At 45.0% G+C, this 19,799-nt stretch overlaps 1 protein-coding gene across 4 annotated transcripts; it reads left to right on the forward strand.

Annotated features, from left to right (window-relative positions):
• The first annotated feature begins 5,033 nt into the window (after positions 1–5,033).
• LOC119292363 (mediator of RNA polymerase II transcription subunit 15a-like) lies at positions 5,034–19,799 on the forward strand. Of its 4 annotated transcripts, XM_037571226.1 has the most exons (9): positions 5,034–5,316; positions 5,694–5,814; positions 5,933–6,035; positions 6,817–7,752; positions 8,989–9,059; positions 9,645–9,948; positions 17,269–17,312; positions 17,986–18,289; positions 19,523–19,799. In XM_037571226.1, the coding sequence occupies exons 1-9, from the start codon at positions 5,189–5,191 to the stop codon at positions 19,525–19,527; spliced, it is 2,016 nt and encodes a 671-aa protein (XP_037427123.1). In that variant the 5' UTR covers positions 5,034–5,188; the 3' UTR covers positions 19,528–19,799. The 4 variants fall into 4 exon arrangements, with proteins under 4 accessions (XP_037427123.1, XP_037427115.1, XP_037427137.1 ...); XM_037571218.1 differs by lacking the exon at positions 19,523–19,799 and having other exon boundaries at positions 17,986–18,545; XM_037571240.1 differs by lacking the exons at positions 17,269–17,312; positions 17,986–18,289; positions 19,523–19,799 and adding exons at positions 10,243–10,345; positions 10,718–11,051.

Consider the following 19,799-nt stretch of genomic DNA (forward strand, 5'->3'; position numbering starts at 1 on the left):
CAACATCTACCTTTGGAGACACCTGTAATGCTCCTTTATAATCACCCAGTTACGTTGTGATGTTTGGTAGCACCCAAAGTGTTCCTCCGGCAAACGGGAGTTGCATAATCTCATAGTCATAGGAACATGTATAAGTCATGAAGAAAGCAATAGCAACATACTAAACGATCGGGTGCTAAGCTAATGGAATGGGTCATGTCAATTAGATCATTCAACTAATGATGTGATCCCGTTAATCAAATAACAACTCTTTGTCCATGGTTAGGAAACATAACCATCTTTGATTAACGAGCTAGTCAAGTAGAGGCATACTAGTGACACTCTGTTTGTTTATGTATTCACACATGTATTATGTTTTCGGTTAATACAATTCTAGCATGAATAATAAACATTTATCATGATATAAGGAAATAAAGAATAACTTTATTATTGCCTCTAGGGCATATTTCCTTCAATACCAAGTCTCACTATCAATGACATATTTTCTTATCTTCAAGTGCATTGCATCCATCTTGACCTTGTGACCATCGACGACATCGGCAACATACAACTTCAGTTTCAACTTCTCTTCTTCAATTCTTTCCAACTTTTCTTTTAAATACTCGTTTTCTTGTTCAACTAAATTTAACCTCTCGACACGAGGGTCGGCTGGAATTTCCGGTTCACATACCTCCTAGATAAAAACATCTATGTCACGTTGGTCGGCATAATTGTCATAAACACGAAATGCAACAAATAGTTATAAAAGAGAATATATACCACATCTGAATCATAAACCGGGCGAGGGCCGACGGGGTACGGATATCAAAACCATGCCACTATGTATAACAAACAACGTACGTGTAAGAAAATTATACAAGTAACTATATATCTAAATCACACAAACATGATTTTTTTATTTAAAAAAAGAACAAGAGGCTCACCAAGGTGGTGCCGGCGACGGGATGATGCGGGCGATCGACGGTGGTTAGAACGGGGACGGGAAGACACTAAGTAAACCACACCTACATATGCAAACTAAGAGTTAATTTGAGCTCAAATTACATATAAATCAAATAAACTACCACATATAATTACTCCCAAAGTAAAGCCCACAAATCACTATAATTATAGAGCATTGCAAGAGCTAATCTAGCAATGTGAGATAATAGGACAAAGTTGCTAACCTTTGTGATCACTTGGATGGATGAGGGGCCTTAAAATCTTGATAAATTTTGGGCAAAATAAAGGATGAGCTCGAGCTTTGGGGAAGAACAGAGAGGAGAGGAAAGGGGAAGAACAGAGAGCTTGATCGCTGGGTGAACGAATGGTTTATATAGGAAAATATTTAGTACCGATTCATGCCACGAATTGGGACTAAAAGGACTGGTGGGCCCCAGCCTGACACCAGCCTGCCACCACCTCTTTAGTCCCAGTTCGTGACACGAACCGGTACTACAGGTTCAACACGAACCGGGACTAATGATGCCTGCCCGCCTAACCGTTGGAACCGGCACTAATGGTCACATTAGTGCCGGTCCGTTTATAAATCGGGACTAATGTATCTTAAGTAAAGTAGTCCCGAGATTCCTAACGATTGGAGAAGAAGGAAGGGTATTCCGCCCGCAAGAGATCTTCATGCTCCCAAGTGGATTCCTTCTGGGTGTGGTGGCCCCACTCTACTTTGAAGAACTTCAAAGAGCGACGATGAGTTTTTCTTTCAGCTTCATCAAGGATGCAGACTGGATGTTCTCGATATGACATTTCAAGCTAGACCGATCGATTGGACGTTGCATAACAATTATCTGTTGGCGTATGGCAATCTTCATAGACGGACCGAGATCAGGTGACTTGCCTCTTGCAAGTCACGCTATAACTGGTGCCCCTATATCAGCCACCCATGATATCCAACGGACATGATTGAGCAAACGAAATATATCTCCTGGACTTAAGAGTTGGTTACGCAGTGGTGGCTGGTTCTCACTTGCAATCCTGGAACATGGATGGGTCAACGTTGTACAGGGACTTGTTGCTGCCACAGCCGGCCGCACCGGCGGCAAAAAAGGATTCCGCACCGTTGTCGCGGCCGCCACGGGGAGCACGATGGCCGTCACTATGGGCACAAGCGCCGACCTCGCCGCTCTGTAGCTGCTACTCCAAGCAAGGATCCACGATAAAACTCACGCCTCATTGTGCAAATCCGCAAAGTTCTCTTATTTTCTGATAAACAAAGTCGTAAACTTCTCGTTTTGTGTCGTGTGCTTGAAAACGGCTATGTCCCAGACTGTTTGTTTGGTTTTAACTCAATCCTGTCCATTGGATCTCATTTGAATGGCTGATATGAGGATGCCAGTTACAGTGTGACTTGCAAGAGGCAAGTCACGTGATCTCGGTCCTCCATAGACGTGCATACAAGTATAGTATAGCAAGCAAACGCACATGTATGCATGACCTAAGGCCTAAGTGCACGTTCCATTTTTTTTCTCTCTCGGTATATATTCAGAAGGGTTCATGTTAATAAAGCACTCCTTGATTTTTAGATAAGAATTATGTAAATGAGCATCCATCATTAGTCCATCCATCATTAGTGCTTCTATGCAACACTTCTTCGCGTTGTCATGTCTCATATCAAGATGTTTTCTTATGTATAGCATGCATGTACCGGAAATTCACTTTGGCATATGGGATCTTGTAATTTTGTTTTCTCCAATGAGATTAATGAAATACTCGTTTCCCATATCCTTTTCTTTGTGTACTACGGTACACTGGCACGTCCGCATTTTTCTTTTCTTCTTTTCACAGCATATGAGAGAAATACACTCCCCTTTCTTTCTCCCGGTGGCTTAGGTATTTTTTCGTGTCAAACAATTGGGTGACGTGTTGCTGAGATGGTTGTCGATGCAAGGTTTGCCCCACCTTAATTTTTTTTCATCCTCTGTCATTGTTTTGGGCCTTAGCGTTCTTATGCCTTGCTCAGAGGTCCTTGAGGTTTGAGTGCGTATGTGTTCGTCTAAACCTGCTGAGATGGTTGTCAATGCAAGGTTTGCCCCACCTTAATTTTTTTTCATCCCCTGTCATTGTTTTTGGGCCTTAGCGTTCTTATGCCTTGCTCAGAGGTCCTTGAGGTTTGAGTGCGTATGTGTTCGTCTAAACCTTACCCAAATTCTAGTTTCCTTTCTTTGTCTTTTTTCTTTATGTAATTTGGTTTCGCCCGATTTTCTTTAATTAATTCGGCGGTTCTCCTCTCTTTGTATGAAATGGCAGAGCTCATGCCTGCCTCAGCAAGTTGCTCAAGAAAGGAAAAAAAACATATGTGCTGTGGCATAGCTGGCCAAACGGGCCGGCCTGGCCCGGCCCGGCCCGCTAAGGCTTGATTATTATACGAGCCGTACCGTGCTGGCCCACGTGCTGCAGCCTGCAACCCAGGCACGACCTAACTTCTAATTGGGCTGGCCCACCGGCACGCCAGGCCCACTAGTTTGCCTGCTATTTGGCGCACTGGGCGTTTTTAGCCTATTTTTATCTATTGGGCCATATAGAGTTATATATATAACTACTATATAGTGTACCAATATCAAAGCATACGAGCCGTTTGATAATTCCAATCGGACGGCTTGCATTCAACGGGTTGAAATCTTCCACATCATGGCAGTTTATTTACCATTGGATTCGCGGTGGGAGTTAGTGATGCACTGTCCCGCTGTGTCAGGTGGCAGGCTTTGAGAAGAAAAATATTTGTAAGAAACTACTCAGAGAATCGGGAGCCTTCTACAGGGAGAGCCTCGATAAGAAATTGCCGTGCTTCCTTTGAGTGAAAGAGAAATGTTGTATCTACAAAGAAATAATGCACGTAGGCATGAAAGAAAGTGTACCACCAATTTAACAAGTCTGGATGCATGTTCTATAAAAGGAGAAAACAATCTTGATGCATAGGTCGTTCCAAGCTTAAAATACGAGATAATGAAATATCGTGCATGCAGGAAATGAATAAGAACCTTTCAAAAAAGGAAAATAAAGAAGAAACTATATTTTGAACAAATTTCTATTCTCTACAATTCCAGAACTTCTTATTTCTTAATGAGCCCACTTACACACACAATGAGGCCCTAAAAAGGTACACATCTACCTAATTTTGCATATATTGGATCTATCTGATATCTAGATTTTGTTACTACCCCCAGATGTCACATCTATTTTTGATGGCATAGTTTTACGTTATAAGTTAAATTGAAATTATGAAAATATTCACTACTAGGTTTTTTAATGCAATCTTGTCCATCCAAGTTGGTACTACATGTGAAGCATGTGTCATTTGCTAGTATATATATAAAAAGATAATCGGTCGTGCCATGTCGGCCCGCGTGCTCAGCCTAGCAGCCCAAGCATGGCCCAGGGCGTGCCGGGCCAGGCCCATTTAGCCCGTGCCATGCTTGGCCCATTGGCTGATCGTGCCTGGCGTGCTCGCGGGCCGGCCTAGTTGGCCCGAGCCATTTGGCCAGGTTGTGGAGTGGAGTCTGTGATATAGGTGGCCAAACGGGCCGGGATAGCTGGGCCGGCCCGGTAGCACGACCGGCACGACACGGGCCTGGCACGGCATGACACGTGCTAAACGGGCCAGGCCCGGCACGCGGCACGCCAAGGGCCGTGCCTGGGCCTGAAGGCCGAGCACGCGGGCCGGCACGGCACGGCCTGATTATCTTTTTTGTATTTTTGTATGTATCTTAATGTGACCCGATAGGTAAAAAAAGGCTAAAAAACGCTCAGTGCGTAAAATAGAAGGCAGATTAGCGGGTCTAACATGCCGGTGGGCTGGACCGATTAACATATGGACCGTGTCTGGGTTGCAGGCTGCAGCACGCGGGCCAGCACGGCACGGCCCGTATAATAATCGTGCCTCGGTGGGCCAGGCCGTGCCAGGCACAATTAGGATGGGCCGTGCCGTGCCGGGCCGGGCTGGCCCGTTTGGTCAGCTATAGTCTGTGAGCCGGTATTGTGGCCGAGTGGGGACCATCTGTAAGGGCAGAAAACCCTGAATTCATGTGTCAGTTTCTCTTTTGGCTCTGCACTTTCTTCTACCTCTCCCCTCTCCCCTCCCCTACAAGCTCTCCTCTCCTCTCCCCTCCCCCAGATCCCTCTCCGTCTCTCTCTTTGGATTGGATAGAAGAGAGATTGGGTCGTGACACTCCACCTCCATCGATCCCTCGAGACCATGGATCCCAACTGGCGGCCCACCCAAGGGTCTGGCCCCGCCGCTGCCGCCGCTGACCCGCCCCCCGCCGGAGGCGACTGGCGCGCCCAGCTCCAGCCCGAGGCGCGCGGCAGGATCGTCGATAAGATGTACGTGTGTATGCAGGGACTCACTCTAATTCATTGATTGATTTGATCTGATTTCCCCTTCCTCTGCTCTTTCGGTTTCCCGCAAAGAAAAAAAGAGGACTCTTTTTCATCGATCCATCTGACGAGAGCCGCTTTGATCTAAACTTCCAGTTTCGTGTGTACTGATTCGTAGCGGCACCAGCAGATTCGTCCGTCGTCGATCTAGCTCCCAGTTTCTGTTTGATTCCTATACATATGGTCAAAATACTGCTTAATCGCTCCATTAACTATGAGCAGTTTTAACTTTTAACACAATTTTTCCATGGCACCGCGTTTGATCACCTAGGGTAAACCATTCTATTCGTACTATTTATTCACATTTTGCATTGTGCGTGTAGACTGGAGACTCTGAAGAATCGTCTGCCAGTATCTGTGTCTGTGGCGCCAGAGGCACTGAACGAACTTCAAAAAATCGCTGCGTGGTTCGAACAAAAGGTCTATACCGAAGCAACCAGTCAGGTAATTTAACATATCCTCGACCGTGCGAAACTGCTAATCACACAAGAACTGTTGGTTGTGAGCCACTATCAGTAATTTGGTATAGAACTTCACATCGTTTTCTTTTTGCATTACTCAGTATGATTATTTACGGAAGATTTCTCTGAAGTTGCTCTCCATGGAGACGCAGAGACAGCAGGCTGCTGGAAATGCTCAGCTGATTCCAAATCAAAACAACCCTGGTAACATACCATATACACTAAACTGTGCTGCACAATTTATCATCTTCGCTTGGATGTCAATATATTTTATTGCATCAGGTGCTCAGATTATGTGCTTTATTGCATCAAGTGCTGAGATTATGTGCTTTATTGCATTAAATCACCATCCACAGCTTTTTCATCTAGCTTGTGTCATGTGTACGTAGTTATTGAACTTGGAACGACACAGTAAGTGCCTCAGTTCAACCTATTGGCTCAATAAAATATTATAGCATGTTTTTTCTGTTAGTATGGTAGAAACAATGTTAAGTACGAAAATAACAAATGAACAGACTAGTTAGTTATTCAACTGGGTAATCCGCCTTCCTACCTTAAAATGGTCCGATTCCTCACACATACAGAATATTTTGTTGACCCCTGGTACAGCGCCGGATTGGGTTGTTCAACTGGGTTTTCACCGGTTCACAGCAGCGATCTTCAGCTCTTTGTAGAATTATGTTTATTCCCGCCCTGCTACCTTTATAAGGTAGATCAGTTGGTTAGCTGTCAGCTGTATTTACGTTGACTCTCATATTAATAAAAGGATATGCAAACACTTGTTTGCATGCTCTCTAAAACAAATCAGGTTGCCAGTCCTTTAATTGCTCTGGTACATTTATTTTTCTCATTGAAAATGCAGAAAGCCTTCATTTGATCTGTAATATGCTGCTTTCAACACTTTGTGTGCCTGTTACAGTTCCACAGGAAGTATTTGTTCACAAGATACTTTATTAACACACATATGGTACCTTTTCTGCAACAGCCCCTGGACTCCATCCACAAGGCAGTAATGAAGCACAAACATCAGCAGTTCCCTTGATGTCTCAGCAACAGGCCCGGCAGCCAAATGCTTCTACATCTGTACAAGCTTATTCACTCACTAATATCAGACAGAACTTGCCAGGTGTTAATCAAACATCAACGATGCAGACTGCGTCTGTCATTCCACAAAACACAATGAATAATGGCTTGGCGCAAGGCACTTCACAAGATGTTTATGATGCACAAAGGCAAATGGCAGGCAGGCAGCAACAGCAACAATCTCAGCAATTAATTTATCACCAGCATCAACAGCCTTCTCTGCAGAGTCAGCAGCCCAATATTCCTTTACAACAGCAGCAACAACAGTTGATGGGACAACAGCCAAATTTACAACAAAATCAGCTAATGGGTCAACAGAATGGTGCTGTGATGATGCAGCAGCAACAGAGGCTAGCAGTTCAGTCAAATAATCTTTTGAATGTGCAGCAAACACATCAGATGTTGAGCCAGCAGTATTTGCCTTTGTATCAGCCACAACAATTGGGCTCTCAGGCAAACATGTCGAGTCTACAGCAGCATCAACAAAATCAACAGCAGCAGCAACTTTTTGGAACTGTGCCTAATGTGTCAAACATGCAGTGGATGCATATGCAACAAACAAAAGCTCAGCAACCACAGCAACAACATGCTCAGCAGCCATCAATGGGTTTGATGCAACCTCAGTTTCAACACAATCAACTTCAACAATTGCAACATCTTATGCCACAGTTCCAGTCTCAGCCTAACCAACTACAAGAGCAATTAAGGATGCAGCAGCAATCCTCCATGCAGCAAAGACTTCAAACTTCAGGAGCCATGCTCTTGCAACAAAATAACATGGATCAGCAAAACCAGTTTATTCAGGCACAGAGGGGCCTTCAAGAAGTTTCCTCTAGTAGTAAGTTTTCACTTTTCACATATACTTTTTTTGTAGATCCATCATATGCTCTTATGGTTCTCATCTTCTTTTTCTCCATGTTCTTATATCAATCTTCCTGTTGTCACCTTACATTCCTTGTGCGGTTTAAACTAGCTTAACAATCTGGCCTCTCATTATTTTTGCCTTACTTACATAGAAAAGTTAAGTGAAAAATGTGTGTTGTTCATCAGGACCCCCACACCCTTACTTATCGTGCTAACAATTACGTTGGACTATAATACAAGGTTCGTATGAGACTACAACTGGAATTTTTGGATCCCAACTCTTATTGAACCCTTAGGGCACTCCCGGTGCATTGTATCTTGTGTTGTATCATATGCATTAAATATGTGTAGATATAACTCTTCCAATGGCTTATATCTTAGTGTTATATCTAATGGAGCTGCCATTTAATATGTTTTGTGGGAGGAAAAAAATATTATTGGTTACCTGATAAGAGTTGTATTTTCATAAGATACAACAATATCTCTCTTTTTCCTCACTAACTAGGCTACTTCAACAGTATTTGGACTTCCGCACAGATGGCATGTTTTAGATACAACCGGCATTATTGCACTGGGTTTGCCCTAAGTACGACTCAAAACAGTTTATGAAATTAATGTGATGCTACATGAACTAGCTTGAATGTTCTTTGAAACTTCTTTGAAGATGATAACCAGATTCATAATTCAGATGCAATTATATGATTTTTGACAAGTGAAATGCGCCACAGGTCCTAGAACTATCGAGTGGTGTGAAGTTAGTCCTAAAGCTTCAAAACTGCATTTCAATCTTTTTTTGCCTGAACTACGGTGGATAGATGGACAGCTTGAAGACGGGATTATATTGCGATGTTTAGTGATCCAGTACTCTGTAATCATATGTTGACTAAACTGACCCTATTGATCTTCAGTGACTTCTGTTCAGCACATTGGTTTTTCTTATTTGTTGGAATTTTTCTGGAAAAATGCTACTGTGCGATAATCATATTGACTAAGCTGACCATATTGATCTTCTGTGATTGTTTGATTTGGTTCACAAGTTCTCCAATTGCCCCTGCATTCCATCCTACGATGTTTTTTTTCTTTTTCTTTTTGAAAAGGAGGTTAAACCCCCAGCCTCTGCATCAATGCCTACAATGTACTTGTAGCTTGTTATTTGTTGGCTTTGTTCATTTTATCCTGATACTCTTTGCCAATCTTGCTTTTTATGCAGCATCTGCGGACTCTACTGCTCAAACAGGCTATGCAAGTACAGGTGATTGGCAAGAGGAGATACATCAAATGGTAAGACATGATACTGATATCATCCTTTTTGGCACTCCCTTTCTTGGTACTTCCTAAAATTCGTAGACAGTGGCCCCTAGAACAAAGATGTTGAGATTGCCCTGATCTTGATTGTTAGAAGATGAAACTACACACCATGTTGGATGTTGGGGCCTTTTACTTTTGCACTTCATGTTGTCTATCTCTTTTTCTTTTGGTCCGTGTTCCAAGAAATTCCTCTTTTGGAATTTCATACAGCAAGTGTGTAGATGCACTACATTCTGGCATTCCACTTGTAAGATATATATTATATGTATACGGAATTCTGTTTGAATGTGGAGTATGGAGCATACAACCATACAGTGTATCTAGATGTAGTAAAGTCTCAAGGCAGATAGCAATCTTTATTAAAGCTATTTTATTTATTGGGCATCATAGTTTCTTATTTTCTTCTAGATTTATGTGCTGCTAAAAGCTACTTGAAATATCTTGCCAATGCCATATTTTCTGACTTAATGACAAACCATGGTCTATTAGCTGTTCTGTTTTCATCTCTATATTGCTTCTGCACCAAATTAATGTGTATGTGGTCTTTGTTGTCGACAGATTAAGAGGTTAAAGGACCAATACTTTGCAGAACTCAGTGAATTATTCAATAAGATGTGTGTGAAACTACAGCATGTTGACAGCATTATTCCACCTCAAATATCATCTGAGCAGTATGATAGAATGAAGAGCTTTAAAACAATGTTGGAGCGCATATTACAAATGCTGCAAATTGGTAAAAGTAGTGTCCAACCTGCTGTGAGGGACAAAGTTCCTCGATATGAGAAACATATTATCAGTATCTTGAACTCACAAAGGAAGCCAGTGCAGCCACAAATACAACAACAATTCCAGCCACCTCCAGGTCAAGCTCCTAATTCTAGCATTTCACAGCAGCTACAACCTTCCCAAAATTTGCAGTAGCATGATAGTCATACTAATACTCAAAGTTTGTTAAGTATGAGCACCAGATTACAGTTCTCTAGTGTAGCTGGTATCCAGCATGTACCTGTGCCTTGAACAATCCTTCTGTAGTTTAAACTAGCTTATCACACTACTGCAGCAATGCCTACCAGTGGTGGTTGCAATAAGGCTACCAGTGGTGGGTAGGGCACCTCGCCACGGTATCCTGACACTGGTAATATGTTACCTGTGGCAGGCGTCATTTCACCCATGGTTGGCAACCTATTACCAGTGAGGGCTGGCCTATTCACCCTTGTATGTGGCACATTAGTGGCGGCACGTTCTCCCACCCGCCACCGGTAACCTCCCCCTAGGTGAAAAATGAACGCTGCCACGGCAACGTAAATCACTACCATGTCAGATTTTTTTGCTGTCGTGGCAGCGTTTTTGCACACATTACATTATATATGCATCGCATTACATAGATAAATTGATTTATCACATTATACATGCATCCAACTACCTAGGAACTATACTAGAACTAATTAGAAGTAGGAACTAGGAACTACATCTTGTAACTATATTGGGAGCTATATACTAGAACTAATCAGAATTGCATAACTAAGAACTATATCTTTTAACTATACTAGAACTAATTAATGAGTTGAATTTAAGATTTGCGTCATGAGAATCAAATCCCTAGGCCTCAAGATTGAATTTCTGATCAACAGGGAGAAGAGGGAGAGAGCTTACTGTGGTGGCTGAGGCTGAGGCACCCGATGACCGAGTTGGGCAGGACCGGGCGGCAGTGAGGGTGGTCCGGGCACGCGTGACTGGCGAGGGTGGCAACCGTGCAAGCAAGGCGAGGGCGATGGGCAGCTAGGGATTTGGGCAAAGGAAGAAGGGGAATTTGGCCAGGTCCCTGTGTGGCCTAGGGTTAAATGGAATGAACTTACCGGAGGTGTTGTGGGGGTTGATTTAATCATAAAGTAATTAAGTGGAATGAACTTACCGGTGGTTGACGGGTCTAACAGTTTGGGTAATAGTAGTCCGGGTAATAGTAGACAGGACCAGCCAATGGTTGTTTTCTAAGGCCCACAACGGATATTGTTTTTGCAATTTCCCATACAATATCATAAAACCATAAAACGCTAAAACCCAAAATACCCTAAACCTCTAAAAATGACAATAAATACCTAAAAATGTACCAGTGGTGGGTGGCAAGAGAGCCTGCAATTGATTTGTAAAGTATCAGTGGCGGTCGTCATATTTTAACCGCCACAGGTAGTTTGAGCTCAGATATTAGCCCATGGCTAATTTGGGCCAATCTGGGTGGGTCGGTAGCATAGACTGCCACTCGTAACTCAATTACTAGTGGTGGGCGGGCCAACACACTCTCGACTGGTAAGTTTGTCCCACGGCTAATCTGGGACCATAATACCAGTGGCGGGTGCGAAGTGATGCAATTAAGCAGTATTGTCGATCTGGCCTCTCATTATTTTGGACATGGCTAGCCAGCGCCCATGTGTTCATTGGGGCTGACGAGCAGTTGCCCATATACGGAAAGTCGGTCTGTCACTTTCCCAAAAAAGCAAAACTAGTGTCCCCCACCACGTGATTCCAAAGCTAGCCGAATCCAGAAGGGAAAGTACTCTACGTCTTCACCTTACAAGGAAATCAACTACGATCCTATCCCACATGTATTTATTTGGGTTTCAAAAATTTTAAAAATCTATAATTTTTGATTCACACGTCGGAACTCAGATCTGTTTTCACCGCTGGGTTTCTTGCGACGAGTTCTTCAAAACTAGATCCCATATGGGTAGGTTTGGACAAACTTTTTTCGTGGGTAACTTTGGGTGGTATTGAGGCAACTTTAGTGCTATAGGAAGCAACTTCTTTTTTCCCAGTATGATTGCCTAACAACAAAAAATCCTATGGAGGCAACTTTAATGCTATAGAAAAGTAATTTCTTCTTAGTTTGTCTAGCATGACTGCCTACAATAGAAAGTCCTTATATTGTTAGCTACCATTACTATCAAGTGAACTAGATTCACCATCAAGCTGCCTACCATAACTAGCAATAGAAGACAACAGAGCATCAACTGTAGACGACTTCGGAATATTATAGGCAATTTAGAAACAACGACATATGAGCAAGAACCGCAGGCAACTTAAAAGCACTAGTGAGCGAGTTAGGTGAATGTCGGGCAAAATTAACTAGAACACAAAATTTGGTGAAGTTGGCTATTTTTAGCACTAAAGTTGCCTCTAGTAGAACAAAAAATGGTCAGGAAGGTTATGTGATGTTATCTACCTCTCGAAGTTGTTCACTATTAGTAGTGAGTGGTCTATTGTTGCCGATCATAACTAGCAATGGCAGACAATAGAGCATCGACGACAGGCGACTTCATTGTATTATAGGCAATTTAGAAATAACGACATATGAGCATGAATGGTAGGCAACTTAGAAGTAGCGGTGAGCAAGTTAGGAGAATGTTACACAAAATTAACTAGGAGATCAAATGTAGTGAAGTTGCCTACTTTGGTGAACTAACTAAAGTTGCCTCTAGTAGAAGGAAAGTTGCTTATGAAGGTGATGTGGTGTTACCTACCTCTTTTTTGAAAGTTGTTCGTTATTACTAGCTAGTCGCTTATAGTTACTAATTAGTTGCTTTAATAGAGTGGTTTCTTCTGTTTAGCACTACAATTGCCTCATCTAACATCAAAGTTGCTTTTGAAAAAAAAATCGAAACATATCCGTATGGGTTCACGTTTTGAAGAGCTAGTCGTGACCTGGCTAGCCAGTGCCCACACTCTTAGTAGCGTTGGCGGGCACACAATCCCCCACAAGGCTCTCATACAATCCGTCCCCACTTAGTTTCCAAATTTAGAATCATTATAGGCAACTTAGATCCCACATTTTTTTCTGATGTTGTAGCCAACTTATATCCCTTGATGGACAACTTCCATAGTATTGTAGGAAATTGAGGATCACCCCTAGGGAACTTCGTAGCGACGTAGGCAACTAGGTTTTTGAGGTCGACAACTTAGGAGCAATCTTAGGCAACTTTCCACTCTATGGTAAGCAACTTCCATAGTATGGTAGGCAACCAAACTATCAACAACTTAGTTTTTGATATATGCAATGTAGCAACCATGTTAACCACTTATAACACTACTGCACACAACTAATTAGAAGGCTACTAGGTGAATTCACTAATACACACAGTGCAATTAAGTTGCTTCTTTGTAGCGCCAAAGTTGCCCAATGTAGCATCAAAGTTGCTCTAAAAAAAGTTCGTCAAAATATACCCATATGGGATCTAGTTTTGAAAAACTCGTCGCGAGAAACCCAACGGTGAATATGAATCTGAATACCGATACTCTAATCAAAAGCTATGACTTATTAAATTTTATAAAACCCAAATAAATGCACGTACTTTTCCTTTCTTGATTGATGTGTGCAAAATAGGGAGCGTTAGAAGGGATGAGGACCAGATACTTTCCCTTTTTGTAGTGTAATGATGACATGGGATGCCAATTACCCTTTATAGCAGGTCTGCTCGGATGCACCCCGTGCCGTGTGAGTTTTTTGTCGTGTACTGCGTGCGCTCAGGAAGCCCAATTAATGCAGCTGCACTAAGAAGCATTTGGGCATTATTTTTACCTTACACAGAAAAGTTTAGGGGAAAATGTGTGTTGTCCATCAGGACCCCAACGCCCTTACTTATCGTGCTAACAGTTACGTTGGACTATAATACAAGGTCCTTATTAGACTACAACCTGGAATTTTGGATCCCAACTCTTATTAAACCCTTAGGGCACTCCGGGAGCATTGTATCTTGTGTTTTATCATATGCACTAAATACGTGTTTAGATACAACTCTTCCAGTGGCTAATATCTTATTGTTGTATCGAAATGAGCTGCCATTTAATATGTTCTGTAAGGGAAAAAGACTAATTATCTTGGGTTACCTGATAATGGTTGTATCTTGGTAATATACATTCTCTCTCCTTTTCCTCACTAACTAGGCTTCAGCAATGGTATTTGGACTTTTGCTTAGGTGGGATGTTTTAGATACAACTGGCATCATTACACTGGGTTTTCCCTAAGTACGACTCAAATAGTTTACATGAACTAGCTTGAAAATATTTGAAACTTTTTTGGAGATGACAACCAGATTCATTTCAGATGCAATTATATGTTTTCTGACAAGTGAAATGCACCATAGGTCCTAGAACTATCGAGGGGGTGGCAAGTTAGTCCTAAAGCATTAAAACTGCATTTCACACTTTTTTTTACCTGAATTACGATGGATAGAGAACAGCTCGAAGATTGAATTATATATTGTGATGTTTAGTGATCAAGTACTGTGTAATAATCATTTTGACTAAACTGACCCTATTGATCTCTGACTTTTGTTCACCACAATGGGTTTTCTTATTTGTTGGAATTTTTTCTGGAAAAATGCTACTGTGCAATAATCATGATGACTAAGCTGTCCATATTCATCTTCTGTCATTGTTTTATTTGGTTCACAAGTTTTCCAATTGCCCCTGCTTGTAGCTTGTTATTTGTTGGTTGTTCATTGTATCCTGATACTCTGTTATGGCCGGCCGGCTTAGGCCCGCAAGTTATCTTAGTTTTTATTTTCAGATTAGGCAAGTTATCTTAGGCAAGTTATCTTAGGTTGATTCTTCTACAAGTTATCTAGGATATAAATATAGGTTGTAAGACTCTTTTTGAAGGCAAGCAATAAGAAGAATATTATCTCCTATTGCCCGGCTCCCTGAGGAGCCGGAACCCTAGCCGCCAACAGCCCTAGCCGCCGCCCTTCTCCTAGCCGCGACGGCGCCCTGCCGCCGGCGCGCCCGATCCTCGCCACGTCTCCCTCCATCCTTCCCTTACCACCTACGCCCTAGACCTGGTAGAGTACTTGATCCTACCAATTTGGTATCAGGTAACCGGGTTTCGACCATGTCTCCGCCAATTCCACCGCCACCACCACCGCTGCCCGCCAACTCCTCCACCACCGCCGCCTCTGCACCGGGCGTCACGGCCTCGCTCTCGGCGGGCATCACTGCGTCGCTCTCAGCGCCGGTCCTAACGGCACCCGGCACCACGCCGGGCCAAGGGCAGCCACAGGCCCCCGTCCAACACTCGCCGCCGCCATCACCTCCCCCGCAGCCGCAACAGTTCACGCCGGAGGCCATGGCGGGCGTCCTCAACGACCTCGTCACCGCGGTTCAAGGGATCCGCCTCTACCTGGCAGGTCCGTACGGGCCGCCCCCACCACTCCATCCAGCCATGGCCGCGGGTCAGCAGGCGCTTCAGTGGTACTCGTCACCGGGGGCCATCACCGGACTCCATCCAGCCATGGCTGCGGGTCAGCAGGCGCTTCCGTGGTACTCGGCACCGGGGGCCGTCACCGGAGGCTACCCGGCGCTCCCCGCCCCAGTGGCCGCACCGCCGCCTTGGGCGCAGTGGCCGCCGCAGATCGCGCCGGCAGCCCTGCCACTTCTCGCCACCACGGGGCCGCAGTGGCCCACCTGGACCGCGCCGGCCGCGCCGTCCTCCGTCGCGCCCTACCTTCCAGCGGCCTCGGAGCAGGGTCCTCCACCGGCCCCGCCCAGCCCTAACCTGGGCACCGGCGCCTCGGAGCAGGGCCAGACCCAGCAGCTTCTTCCGGCGTCACCGCCGGCCCCCACGCCGCAGGCGCCGGTGCAGCTCCACCAGGCGCCGCCGCCATCGACAGTACCACCACCCGCGCCTAGGGCTACGGGTCGGCCCCTGCACCAGGTGCAGTTTCCACCGTCACCATCGCCGATCCCCGCTTGGGCGACCGGCTCGTCTTCGGGGCCGGTCTACTCCACGGCGCCGGAACACCGGACGCCCTCCCTGCGGTTTGATCACCCCTCCAGCTCGGCGAACTACGCCCCGGCGCTTCCCGACCCAGCATACGCGCCGGCGGCAACTACGGCCGCCCCCGGGCACGGCGGGCCGACACCCCCTCGCTTCGCCAAACTGGACTTCGCCACCTACGAGGGCACGGAGGACCCCCTCAACTGGCTCAACCAGTGCGAGCAGTTCTTTCGAGGGCAGCGGACGCTCGCTTCGGATCGCACCTGGCTCGCGTCCTATCATCTTCGAGGCGCATCGTAGACCTGGTACTACGCCCTCGAGCAGGACGAGGGCGGCATGCCACCATGGGAGCGCTTCCGGGAGCTCTGTCTCCTCCGGTTCGGGCCTCCTATCCGCGGGAGCCGACTAGCGGCCCTCGGCCGCTTACCTTTCACATCCACGGTGCAGGACTACGCCGACCGCTTCCAGGCCCTGGCGTGCCACGCGCCGGGCGTCTCCGCCACTCAGCGCGCCGAGTTATTTGTGGGCGGTCTACCGGACCATATCCGCATGGACGTGGAGCTTCGGGGACCCCAGGATCTCCAGTCGGCCATGTATTACGCCCGCGCGTTCGAGTGCCGCGCGGTGGCCATCCAGCAGGAATCACCGTCCCAGACTACTGGGTCGCTACCCGGACCGGATTCCGCGCAGGGTCGGCCTGTGCAGGCTTCTGCGGCACCCCTCGCCGCGACCGCGGGGCGCCCGTTCCGCCGGCTCACCCCAGCTGAGATACTCGAGCGTCGCCGCCAAGGGTTGTGCTTGAACTGCGACAAACCCTACAAGCCCGGCCACGCCTGCCCGCGACTCTTCTACCTGGAGGTGGCAGACTACATTCCGGAGGACGTCGTCGCCGCTGACCTGGCCGCCCCAGATGTCGAGAAGGTGTTTGACGCTGGTTGATTACCTCGAAGAGTTCAAGCAAGCGCTTCCCCACCTTGCAGCTCGAGGACGAGCTGTTTGTGCAGGCGGGGAGAAGTGTTATGGCCGGCCGGCTTAGGCCCGCAAGTTATCTTAGTCTTTATTTTCAGATTAGGCAAGTTATCTTAGGCAAGTTATCTTAGGTTGATTCTTCTACAAGTTATCTAGGATATAAATATAGGTTGTAAGACTCTTTTTGAAGGCAAGCAATAAGAAGAATATTATCTCCTATTGCCCGGCTCCCTGAGGAGCCGGAACCCTAGCCGCCAACAGCCCTAGCCGCCGCCCTTCTCCTAGCCGCGACGGTGCCCTGCCGCCGGCGCGCCCGATCCTCGCCACGTCTCCCTCCATCCTTCCCTTACCGCCTACGCCCTAGACCTGGTAGAGTACTTGATCCTACCATACTCATTGACAACCTTCTTCTCCATGCGACATCTGTGGATTCTACTGCTCAAACAGGCCATGCAGGTGCAGGTGATTGGCAAGAGGAGATCTATCAAATGGTAAGACATGATACTGATGTCATCCTTTTTGACACTACCTTCCTTGGAACTTCCTAAAATTCGTAGACGGTGGCCCCTAGAACTAAGAGGTTGAGATTGCCCTGATCTAGATTGTTAGAATATGAAACAAGACACCATGTTGGATGTTGGGGCCTTTTACTTTTGCACTTCATGTTGCCCATCTCTTTTTCTTTTGGTATGTGTTCTAGAAATTCCTCTTTTGGAATTTCATACAGCAAGTGTGTAGATAGATGCACTACATTCTGGCAGTCTTTATAAGATATATATTACATGTATGCGGAATTCTGTATGAATGTGGAGTATGGAGCATACAACCATACAATGTATCTGGATGTTGTAAAGTCTCAAGGCAGTTAGCAATCTTTATTAAAGATTTTTTTTATGGGCATCATAGTTTCTTATTTTCTTCTAGATTTATATGCTGCTAAAAGCTACCCCCTCTGTAAACTAATATAAGAGCATTTATATCACTAAAATAGTGAGATCTAAATGAAACGCTCTTATATTAGTTTACAGAGGGAGTACTTGAAATATCTTGCGAATGCCATATTTTCTGACTTAATGACAAACCATGGTCTATTAGCTGTTCTGTTTTCATCTCTATATTGCTTCTGCACCAAATTAATGTGTATGTGGTCTTTGTTGTCGACAGATTAAGAGGTTAAAGGACCAATACTTTGCAGAACTCAGTGAATTATTCAATAAGATGTGTGTGAAACTACAGCATGTTGACAGCATTATTCCACCTCAAATATCATCTGAGCAGTATGATAAAATGAAGAGCTTTAAAATAATGTTGGAGCGCATATTACAAATGCTGCAAATTGGCAAAAGTAGTGTCCAACCTTCTATGAGGGACAACGTTCCTCGATATGAGAAACAGATTATCAGTATCTTGAATTCACAAAGGAAGCCAGTGCAGCCACAAATACAACAACAGTTCCAACCACCTGCAGGTCAAGCTCCTAATTCTAGCATTTCGCAGCAGCTACAACCTTCCCTAAATTTGCAGAAGCATGATAATCGTACTAATGCTCAAGCAAGTTTGTTAAGTATGAGCACCGGATGACAGTCCTCTAGTGCAGCTGGTATCCAACATGTACCTGTGCCTCGAACAATCCTTGTGTGTAGTTTAAACTAGCTTATCGCACTACTGCAGGAATGCCTACCAGTGGCGGCTGCAATAAGGCTACTAGTGATGGGCAGGGCACCCTGCCACGGTAACCTGACACTTGGTAATATGTTACTAGTGATGGGTGCCATTTCTCACCCGTGGCTGGTAACCTATTATCAGGGGCGGGCTGGCCTACTCACCCGCAATTGTTACGCGGCACCATACCTGGCCATGGGATACCCGGCCCGGCCAGCCCAACCTGACCCGGCCACAAAAGCCCGACCCAGTCTGGTCTTGCCCATGGGCCAGGCCTGTGCCTGAAATCTAAGCCAATGGCCGGGCCGGGCTTGGGATTGGCATATTTGCATTTTAGGGAAGAGGCTCGACCTGAGGCCTGACGGGCTTTTCCTCGGATGGGCCGGGCTTGGGCCTGAAATCTAGGCCCGATGGCCGGGCCAGGCCTGGGCCAAGGTTTTCTGCTTCGGGTTTTGTTAGGCCCGCCCTGGCCCGACGGATGGCCAGGTATACGCGGCACACTACTGATATCATCCTTTTTGCACTCCCTTTGTTGGAACTTCCTAAAATTTGTAAACAGTGCCCCTAGAACAAAGATGTTGAGATTGCCCTGATCTAGATTGTTAGAAGATGAAACAACATGCCATGTTGGATGTTGGGTCTTTTACTTTTGCACTTGATGTTGCCCATCTCTTTCTTTTTGGTATGTGTTCCAACAAATTCCTCTTCTGGAATGTAGATGCACTACATTCTGGCATTCTTCTTATAAGATATATATTATATGTATACGGAATTCTGTATGAATGCGGAGTATGTAGCATACAACCATACAGAGTATCTAGATGTAGTATAAAGCCTCAAGGCAGTTTAGCAATATTTATTAAAGCGATTTTATTTTAAGGATATTATAGTTTCTTATTTTGTTTTATATTTGTATGATTCTAAAAGCTACTTCAAATATCTTGCGGGTGCCATATTTGATTCTACTAGCTGTTGTATTTTCATCTCTATCTAGCTATGCACCAAATTTATGTGCATGTGGTCTCTTGTTGTTTCACAGATTAAGAGCCTGAAGGATCAATACTTTGCAGAACTCAGTGAACTGTTCAATAAATTATCTGTGAAGCTACAGCATGTTGACAACATAATACCACCTCAAAATCCTTCTGAAAAGTATGACAGAATGAAGAGCTTTAAAATAATGTTGGACTGTATATTACAAATGCTGCTAATTAGAAAGAGTACTATCCAACCTGCTATGTGGGACAAAGTTCCTCAATACGAGAAACAAATTATCAGCATCTTGAGTTCACAAAGGAAGTAGTGCAGAAAAAAAA

This window comes from Triticum dicoccoides, chromosome 1A (assembly GCF_002162155.2).
Source record: "Triticum dicoccoides isolate Atlit2015 ecotype Zavitan chromosome 1A, WEW_v2.0, whole genome shotgun sequence".
NCBI classification, from domain to species: Eukaryota; Viridiplantae; Streptophyta; class Magnoliopsida; order Poales; family Poaceae; genus Triticum; species Triticum dicoccoides.

Coding starts and splice junctions, on each gene's coding strand:
- LOC119292363 (XM_037571218.1), top strand. CDS start 5,189: ATGGATCCCAACTGGCGGCCCACCCAAGGGTCTGGCCCCGCCGCTGCC. Junction 6,036..6,816: donor TCCAAATCAAAACAACCCTG/GTAACATACCAT, acceptor TTTCTGCAACAG/CCCCTGGACTCCATCCACAA. Junction 7,753..8,988: donor TCAAGAAGTTTCCTCTAGTA/GTAAGTTTTCAC, acceptor CTTTTTATGCAG/CATCTGCGGACTCTACTGCT.